Source organism: Phragmites australis, chromosome 11, assembly GCF_958298935.1.
Source record: "Phragmites australis chromosome 11, lpPhrAust1.1, whole genome shotgun sequence".
Lineage (NCBI taxonomy): Eukaryota > Viridiplantae > Streptophyta > Magnoliopsida > Poales > Poaceae > Phragmites > Phragmites australis.
Window position 1 is genome coordinate 32,906,205 of NC_084931.1, and position 10,119 is coordinate 32,916,323.

At 39.1% G+C, this 10,119-nt stretch overlaps 1 protein-coding gene across 1 annotated transcript; it reads right to left on the bottom strand.

Annotated features, from left to right (window-relative positions):
- Positions 1 to 206: 206 nt before the first annotated feature.
- LOC133885912 (uncharacterized) lies at positions 207 to 9,738 on the bottom strand. The gene is made up of 20 exons (XM_062325678.1): positions 9,458 to 9,738; positions 9,179 to 9,331; positions 8,850 to 9,009; positions 8,191 to 8,509; positions 7,930 to 8,070; positions 7,646 to 7,838; positions 7,433 to 7,563; positions 6,919 to 7,137; positions 5,983 to 6,149; positions 5,359 to 5,437; positions 4,617 to 5,162; positions 4,195 to 4,541; positions 3,957 to 4,073; positions 3,762 to 3,866; positions 3,322 to 3,570; positions 2,942 to 3,040; positions 2,256 to 2,366; positions 1,941 to 2,111; positions 1,700 to 1,810; positions 207 to 995 (listed from the first exon to the last, which is right to left on the bottom strand). Exons 1-20 carry the CDS (start codon positions 9,558 to 9,560, stop codon positions 773 to 775), a joined length of 3,744 nt encoding a protein of 1,247 aa, XP_062181662.1. The 5' UTR covers positions 9,561 to 9,738; the 3' UTR covers positions 207 to 772.
- Positions 9,739 to 10,119: the final 381 nt, after the last annotated feature.

A 10,119-nucleotide genomic window follows, 5' to 3' on the forward strand; every position in this document is an offset into this window, starting at 1 on the left:
GGCCCTTGCGACAAGCTCCAACATACAATCCACCGATATCATAAAAAAAATCATTTTGCCTAATATTTACAATCCCTCTACCCTTTATATCCCACACTTACTTTTCCTAAGACGCAAAACTTTGTTACAATAGAATATAAATAAATCTAAAACACATTTAGATAGAAATTAAAATTGATTTATTTTGTGAATTTATATCTTAATTTTAAGTGATCCTATTTCAACCCCTCCATACATCCTTATGTCAAGGCAATCAGCACCTAGCAGTACAATAATCATGAAGTGAACATGAAGTCAAGAAAGGAGTTTCCATACGGGCATTACACAGCTGATTACATTTGGTAGCATTGCAGGATTGCTAGTTTCAACTGACAACACTAACGACTACCATCAGAACTACACTGAAAAGACTCTGTACAAGAGGCTCAGCTCTTCAACCTCAAATTGCATCTGCTACATTCCATTTGACTGAGATCCAACTATTCCGATTGAAATTGCAGGTAAAAATGAAATTTCTCTGATGAAACTCTGAACCAAGGTTAAGAAATTGCCGTGGTCCGGTTACCAACCAGCAGTAGGGCTCTAGCAACTCGGCAGTCATTCAAACTTTACTAGGGTTCTGGTATCTGGCTCTGGGAAGTGGGGACCTGCCAGGACTGTCATCCTGTATCTTGAACCCTCCTCAGAACTCAGCAGTAGGGCGGAGTAGCAGATCATCTAACAGCTTTTTTTATCCCACTTTTACTTCGATAACTCCAGTCCTTCTGGGCAATTACTCGTCATCATCGTCATCGTCAATTATCAATCTGTGCCTTCTTTTTAAACCAGCCCTTTGATCAGCATCAAAGTTTGCCTTGTCCCCATCATCCATGATCGTTTGGTCAGTATTTTCATGATTATCAAGCTCAAGATCAATAAAGTCATCCAAAAGTTCAGCTTCACCAGCATTGCCACTGTTATTGACCAAATTCGACCCATGATGGCTAGGAGCATCCCTGGAAAGTTAAAAAAAAAACTCTTGTAACTGATAATTCTATACGGTAGCAAGGTTCTCTTACCGATATGTGATGCATTAGCTATTTAGATTTCACTAGGCATAAATGCATTATATGACATGAGAATAAAAAATAGGGCAAATAATCCTAAAATACTAAGCTATACTAAATATTGGAATAAAAATATATACTTCCCTACAGTAATCAACATTTAAGAATGTTGATGCACAGATACTGTGCAAACGATATTACTTTCCGTTATATAAAAAAAGATACTATGCCAACTGATACCTACATGTATTTTGAGATAAATAAGCTCTGCAGATTGGCGCAGCAAAACTACATATCTAGTAAAGAAGCAATGTTCAACGACCAGGAGTTTTCCAACGTAGTACTTCAAAAACATATCCACAGCCTACAGCTTTAGAAGCTACCACCACCTATCTAGCATCTTGCAGAACAAACTAGTGCACACATACTAGTATTTGGTGAACAAGTCAAAATAAGGAAGCTATCTGTTTGCAGTAGTTCATGTCTATATTTTTTCTGACAGTTCACAGCCTAAGCCTCCAAACGACCAAAAACCAACTTAGATTTTTATGAAGTCCGTAATAACAATATACAAGACACCAACTTGTGCTAACAAGCCTGGAAGGCAACTTGTCAAATTGAAGGACTTCTAGTGTGAAGTTGAATGCACTTACGTGATATTAGAAGCAATAGTCTCATCATTTGGTCCAATGTTTCTCAAAGATTCTTGGTCTTGTATATTCAATGAGAAACTTGACATCACTAACCTCTTCTTTTTTCCACTTCTGTTAAAATGAAAAGGAAATGATTCATTCAAATATGTGCAAGTGAGGGAAAATGGGGACAGATAGAGTTAATGAGGTTTTAACAAATCAAATCCTGGAGGTTCAAATGAGTAAAGTTGTGTGACCACACCTAAGCATGGATCCTATGTCCTCATCATCAGGATACGTGTCTTGCAAAGTTTCTTGATGTTGTGATATACTTGGTGAGCAATCCTTGATGTTTGTGTTGTCTGGAGATTCTTGATGGTTTTGTACACTTGCTTCAAAATCTGACGTTGATAGCCTCTTCTTTTTTCCATTTCTGTCAACAGAAAAGGAATTTGTTTAGTCAAATGTGTCCAAGGGATGAACAATGAAAACATATAAAATTAATGAGGTTTAACAAATGGTATCATGAAGATTTGAACTGTCATGTATTCATGTATATACAGCTGAATGACTTCACCTAATCATGGATCCTATTGTCGCATCATTAGAGTCTGAGTCTTGCTGAGCTTCCTGATTCTGTGACGCACTCAGTGAACTATCCACCCAGGGAAGCTTCTTATTCTTGGTTCTGCAGTAAATAAAGGGGACTCAGCATATCAAAAAAGGAAAAGAAAGGGAAAGAAAAGACAACAGTACAATAACTTCATCTATCTGTGACATGTCAGTTCTTATGCACGGAGAATTTAATCTAAAATAGTTGCATCTGCCCTAAGCATCATACTTTTTGACACAACCCTAAGCATCATACTTGCCCATAACTCCAAAAAAAGGCTTGAAATGAGAGGCTACAGTCAGAAAAATAAAGCCCTACAGGACTAAATGTGACAACAACATTGATCTGCAGAACATGATCAAGATAATTTAATTCTGCTTTGCAGAAAAAAAATGGCTAGTTGAAACATCCCATGGTCTTTCTGGTGCAAACTACTGACAGCTTCGAGTATAGTAAAACAGAAAATAGCTCAATTTCATGATTTAGATATGGGGTGACAATTTTTCAGAGCACTTGCAGGCTTTATAATTTCTGAGATTCAGGCCAGTAGTAAGATAAACATAAAGAACCATTTATCTTTTTTTTCAAATGGAATAAAGAATCAGTTATCATGTTATATAATTAGCTGTGAAAGCATGTGGTTATCTTACCTGCTTTTAATCACTTGTAGTGTTTCTTCATCAGATGATCTTCCATGACTTGTGTCATCATGACCGCTGCTTAACCCATGTAATCTTTTCCTTCTAGCCCTGGAAAATGGAGGCTAGGTTTAACAAGAAGTAACTGTCCATGTTTGGATAGTTAAACCAAGGAAATCACATTGATCTTTCCAGAAATGTTAACCCAGTAAAAGAAAAATATAAATATGGTTTCCAATAATGCTGACACTTGATGTGCTTATTCTGAAATTATCAGTATGCCAAGTTATTGGCTCTACAGGTAAACTGCATGTAGCTTATTGTTGAGCGTCTGAATATAGATCAAATACCATTATGAATGGGCAGCACAGCTGACCATTTATAATACTCACCGGGAGCTTCCTGGCATGGGACCATGGTTATGTTTGCCTAACATGTGGTTCGGATCATCAAGTGAGTCATTTTGTGGTTCTGTAGCCAGATCTCCAGGTGAAGGAGATTCATCTGCAACATTTTTTCTCTTCATGACATTCCGGAGACCTAGCTGTGTAAGCTTACGAGAAACTTGAGCAGACAATATCTTTCCAGTGGGGTCTAAAGCATCAGCTATTAGATGACTGCATTTACGGTCATCCTTATATCTGTAAACACGAAAGGAATAGGCAAATATTCAGGCATCAGCATACGATTCACATCCAAACAACTAAAAGATTGGGTAATCATGCATAAATGATAAAAGAGATCCAGCGGTTTCTGCATAACGCCAATTTTAAAAAGTTACACTGCCATATTGATCTATGACTGCTATTTCTTGGAGAAATTGAACCCTTACTTTTCATAAAGATCTCTGATAAGCTTCTCTTGCTCTTCGGTAAAGATAAAACGACCTCGTCTTTTTGGGACTCCTGAATTCTGCGAACCTCTTGACATATTTTTCCTGATATTAGGTCCATTAAAATCGAAGTGAGGATTGAAGGTTCAGCTAATTAGCTATGCGTTCAAATGCAGAGTTGCATACGAAAGGAACCTGTCATTGTCCTCAGCCTCACTGTCTGAAAGCGACATTAATCTGCTCTTTTTATATGTAGTACTCATACTCTTCCGAAAATCATCCCCATGCTCACCAGCTGATGAATCTCCATCCCTGTTTGCATGCCAATGTAAATTAGTAACATGTGATCGAGTTCACTATATCAATGCGCATTTCCATACTTATAGTAAGACAAAACAGCATCTTTAACTAGTGATACACAGAACAAACTTACTTATCAGCATCATATGGTTCCTGCGGTATAACCAAGTCAACTTCATCATCACCAAGAGAATCTGCTATATTTATTGGACCTCTCCATCCCTTACTCGAACCAATTTCACCATCCTTGTTTCCAACATCTTTCTTAAGCTCACTCAGTAGTGCATCAGCATCAATGCAATGGCACTCCTTGCGCGTCTTCCAGAATAGTATGTCAACAAATAGCAATGGTTGTTTTTTCATTACCCTCAGCATCTTCCTTACAACTTTAGAAAGAAAATTTACAATGTTTATGTACTCCTTTGAGCTAGACAACTTCTGTTCCGCTAAAATATCATAGAAAGTAGTTAAAAGCGATAGCTGCAAAAGATAGTACAATGTAAGCTCCCAGGGCAGAAACAACTGTGAGGAAACATATGTAGGTATTTCTTTTACCTGATAGAGCATTGGTGACAGCTCCAGATCTTCGCAGAATCTTCGTAGCATGCATATTATGTAATGATTTGTACGAATGGAGTTACTTTTGTAATGCTTCAACAACCAGCAAATATTTTGTACTACAGAATTGTTTGCAAGGCTAGATATCAATCGGGATACATTAAAATCAACTTCACTTGTAGCAGGGAGGTGATCAATTGAAGAATCTGAAGACTCTTCTTCTTCATCGATGAGATCTCTTTTCATTTCACCACTGCCCGCACAAGTTGGATCACCTTCAGCATGTGCAGTACTCTCCATATTAATTGCAGTGTCCACAAGTGTATCTGGTACATCTGCACCATTGGGACCTACTTTTCCTTGCTCTGAGGGAGAAGGTTCTACTGCAGAATCCTCAGTTCTCAAATCTGGAAGTGATTCAGGCGGGCAGTTGGTCCCTTCTGTTGGCTCAACTGGTTCCACATTCTCCACTTTGGGTTCTGAATTCTCATTTTTACCATTTGATATCTTCTTTTTTCTGCCCTTTCTTGTCCTTTTTGCAACCTAAACTCAGGTAGTGAATAACAATCAGTTCAAAAAGGAAAAATAGAGCAATAATTATTTCAGCGTAATGTTACCCATCTTCACTTAAAAAATTTGAAAACTGATAGAAGCAAAAGTTGCTACAGAGATGAAGATGCATATAGGACATAACTGCATAGCAAGAGAAATGTTACAGTTAGGAACAAGAAGAACATACCCTTAATGCACCACGTGCTTGAAGCTTCTCCATGAGTTGTAGCATAATATGAATTGTTTCCAATAAATCCGCTAGATAACTGATAAGAACATCAGACCAGTGAAGTTAAACAACAGCACATACACGTAGGGTATGCATTTAGTTGATTAAATAGGGGGTTAACGTCAGAACTGAAATGCAAACAGTTCAAGGAATGCAACGTCTTGCAGAAGATTCTAAGATTATATTTTGGTTACAAGTTTAGAAGGGAAATTTTCATATAGTTCTCAAAAAATGTTTATCTATGGCACTTGAGAAACACCATGACCAAATACCACTCAATCTTTGAGAACGTGAACATCCAAACTGGAAAGGTTTGTGGAAACGATGTTTCTGAGTGCTAAGGATGACAGTTTTACAGTTTAAAATGTGCATCTACTTGCTGCATGCATTGAAGCCATACATCGAGCTTTTGCAAAGCAGGGACACAAGTAGCACCTATCACCATAATGCAGATAATGGCTTGAATTAAACACGGCAAGAAGAAGAAGAAAAATCCAGATTAGAATTGCACCTACTTGCTTCAATTTTAGTAGTAATGCAAATTACAGATATTTATGTTCCCAGGGAATCTTTTGTACAAACCTTTTTGGTTGCTTGTGACTATCAAAAGATCTGAACAAGTTCAGCAGAAATTGAGTGAGACCTTGTTCTGTCTGATCATAGAATAGTTTATACAGTAAAACACGAGCTGTTTGAGATTCCCTTGAATCTTCAGGAAGTACTTTTAGCACCAAATATATCATGTCAATCTGCAATGTAAGGCAATGCAGTATGAGGGTCCGGAAGACGCATAAAGTAATAACTGAATAATCCACAAAGATGTACTGATGGAAAATCACAATTAATTGACAAAACTAAGCAAGTTCACAAGGATCTGTGAATTGATAAATTTCTCCTTTTTGAAGTTGGTAAAACATTGTAATTCTCATGCAGACAAAGTTTTGCAGAATAACTTGATATGAAGTATACATGCCGTTTATGATGTTCAAACTAGTATCTAGTTAGTTACTTGCCAATGCATCAACATCTCAGGAAGCACTTACTTTGATATAAACTTTACTCTTGCTGATAGTAAGAGTGTAAGACAGGTTGAATTTTGCAATGGTTTAAAACTAAGACAATCCAAACGCAACCTAGTTTTAGACTCTATTTTGCTTAAGTCAAGCTCAATGTAACAAGCTCGATTTTGTTAGGCACATTATGTATGCCCCTTCAGACCTAATACTGTCTCTACTAGAGCTATCAGCCTTTCCAAGAACTAGGCAGTGAGTTAAGCTTAAAATGCAAACGCTCATCAAATTTCCAGACCTACGCCTGGGGATTTTGCTCAAACTTGACCTATTTTAACATGTGCTTCTCGCTGTGGCAGTTTTGCAAACTGTTTTCAAGTTTATTGGTTCAGTTGTTTCAAAGAAAAATAAGAGGCAAGTTTGATATGCATGTAACTATGGATTATTAGGGCGGGGGGGATTTAGCATTGCTGCCTTTGTAATATATATGAAATACATATTCTCCTACCATGTTCTTCATTACAGACCCAGCTGCTGAAAGAGTTTTGTAGTCGTTAGTTTCCTTCAGGCCATCATGTGCTTCACGCCACCTGGAAATGACTAAATTGAACATATCTTCATTCAATGTGGCTGCAACAGGTCCACATATGTCACCATGGAACGGCAGATTATCATCAAGTCCATTGCTAGGAGAAACCTCAGACGGCTGGATCCCTTTATTAGATTTCTGATCAAAAGAATGTTTACATTGTCATGAATCATGGTAAAAGTGATAATAAGATATCTGCATGAATAGTCATAGTTTTGATATTCAAGGCAAATAAGCCAAGACATCACTAACTACAACTTAAGTTTCATGTATTCCAGTAGCAAATAAAAATATGTTATGTAAGTGTGGCTCTTGGCGATTTAACTCATCATTGTTGCACAAAGAGTGAAGTGAGAAAAGATATTCCATAATAGCATGAAAAACCATATATAAGTAAATGCAGCATAAACAATCCATGAGTTCAGTTCCAAACCTGATCATTCGAAGCCTTCTCGTGTTGAAAAGCTAAGACAAAACGAGCAACTTTGAAGAATGTAGTTACATCGGATTTCTGGACAGAATGATGCTCATTCATGATGTCATCACAAACTGACTGCATCAGGACTGATAAGCACCGTGTTATCCCAAGCTTCCATGAATAGAACACGGTAGTTCTGTTAAATGGAAATAAAAAAAACTAACTTACCATTGTATCCTCCAGATAAAAATTGATCCAGGGAGCTTCTTAACATTTCTATAATACCCTCTTTAGGTATGTACAGAAGCTCATTATCCCAGGCTATCCTTTTCTGAGGACCTCTTTGGACGTTACGTATTTTCCGGAGGCTATTTGCAGATGTGGAGCCAGGGTTACCTTTGCACAATGATTTAGATCCATCCTGTCAGTTCAAATGCAAGCAAATAAGGAATGTGTGATTATCTGATTAAGATGCAGGATCCAATTGGTAGCATAGGATATTAATATAGTACCACTGAAAAGCATGTAAAAGTCCCACTAAGTGAGTTGTGCTCTGAGTTTTGTTGCCTGAACATTCTTTTCTTCCTTTCTTCCTCCTCCATCATCAACCTCAATGAATCTACTGACATATCAATATCTCCGTTAACCTGCTCCTGTGGAATATCAATGGAGTAAATAAACCTTAATTTTTTCGTTGATAGTTGATGGGAAAAGGGGCATCTAAAATACCGAACGGGACTTGCAAAAATGAAAAACTAAAAAAAAAGGGATACCTTTGAACCTTTACAAGAAGCTCGGGCAATTAACTCTGGATCTCGGCCTAAGAAGAGATAATGAAATATCTCCATTAAAAGAAGGTTTTCCTGCTTAAGATAACCAGAGGGCTCATCAATATGCTGACTCAGCACTAAAATTAGGTCCATCACATTCTCTTGAAACATGAGCTCCAAAAAGCTGTTAGCCAGGGAGAGTAAGTGGGTAGCTTCTCCAGATGCCTTCTGAGGCAATGTGATTTCTTGAATAGCCAAGACATTGCGGAACAAAGTAAGGACCAACTGAACTAACTTCCAGTCATCTTCTGTGAATAAAGTTCTGATTGGCATTGAAAAGTAAATCATGTAAATTCAAGTCACTATAATGAAGAAGATATACTGCATGGAACTAGTAAATAGCAGACGTAAGTGCGGAACAGAGTGGAATAAGAATGATAGCTCAGTACAGATTAGTTAACTTTTTTTGGAGCATAGTGGCAGATGAAGATAGTGCAAGCATCAAGTTGACAAACTAACCTAACAGCATGGGCAGAACAGCACATACAGTCTTTAAAAAAAAACAGCACATAGGCCAGGCATAGCCATGCCAACATGGTAATAATTTCTTATCCCGTCTGATTGCCAAACGGAATCCACGAAAAAAAGTGAAGAGAATATACCTTTCCAAACGATCCAATGGGTCTTCAAGAAGAGACACAATGACTGCCACCGCAACATTGCGTGCCAGGGCAGCCTTCAAATCCCAAAGATACTCTATCTGCTGCGCAACATCCTCCGACGAGGGTTCCACAGGCATTGTAAGGAACACCAGTACTTTCACTTCAATACAAAAAATGCTACATCAGATAATCAACTGAAATAAAAGAGTTCAATATGTAGCTTTAATGCTGTATAGCAGGAAACAAGATATAGACTCCATTAACTGCAGTGATTACGAGATACATCAGCACTTTGAGAGTTCAAGGAAGCAGAATGGAGGAACAATTACCTGCAGTGATTACGAGATTGCGATCGGCCTGGTAGTTCTCAATGATGGGCACCAGATCTCTCGACGCGATCTTCCACTTGCAGACCTGCTTGAAAACCTCCCGCCGCTGCGGGTCGTCACGCCGCAGGAATCTCTGCAGATCCTTCAGATTATCTACAGAAAAAGCAAATACGCGTGCACGGCGAAAATTAGCCAGCAAACACTCCTCCGCGGATCAGACATGGAGTCGAACCGAAGCCGTTGCAGAAGAAGCGCAGAAAGCGGGGGGAGCGGCGATACCTAGGCAGTGCTTGCTCTTGGAGTAGCCGATGACGGCGCCGCCGTCATCCTCCTCGGGGGCGCCGAGACCAGCGCAGGTGAGCGAGAGCACCGCCGAGTCCATGGCGGAGCGCGGCGCGGGCCACACCCGCTAGGGTTTGGCCGCCTGGCCGGTGCGCGGTTGGATGGATGCGGAGGCGAGGGATGGGTGGTGAACTGGGCGACGGAGGGGAAGGTGAATCGAAGTGGGACTGCGGAGAGGCGGCGAGATCGGTCTCGGGAAGCCGGTAAGAGATTGGGGTTTTTTCCCGCCGCCGCGCGCCATTTCGGTGCGGATTTTCCCGCGCTTTGCTTCAGCTTCGTGGGCCGCGCATCCACTGTCCGTGAAATGTTGAAGTCGCTCGTGGGCTCCTGCTCACAAGGCTGAACACCATTTATTTCAGCCCGGATAAACATACGGCCCAACAAAGAGATAACGTCAAGGGAATTTTTTATTTATATATATATTTATAATTTTTGGATTTAAAAAATATCACCTCCTCCCTACTCCCTCGCATCTAATAAAAACTCTTAAAATTTGAATAATTTATCCACTTTTATCATCCATTCTCATCTTTAAACCCCTTTGCTTCTTTACCGGCTACGTATATGAGACCAGTTTTACTAATGAAAATAAAAAAAAT

What these genes read in the sequence shown, in the direction of transcription:
- LOC133885912 (XM_062325678.1), bottom strand. Translation starts at nt 9,560, where the DNA reads ATGGACTCGGCGGTGCTCTCGCTCACCTGCGCTGGTCTCGGCGCCCCC. An exon ending in GAGGCTGAGGACAATGACAG is followed by an intron (nt 3,867 to 3,956) that starts GTTCCTTTCGTA and finishes ACCTAATATCAG; the next exon opens with GAAAAATATGTCAAGAGGTT. An exon ending in CCCATGCCAGGAAGCTCCCG is followed by an intron (nt 3,041 to 3,321) that starts GTGAGTATTATA and finishes TCCATTTTCCAG; the next exon opens with GGCTAGAAGGAAAAGATTAC.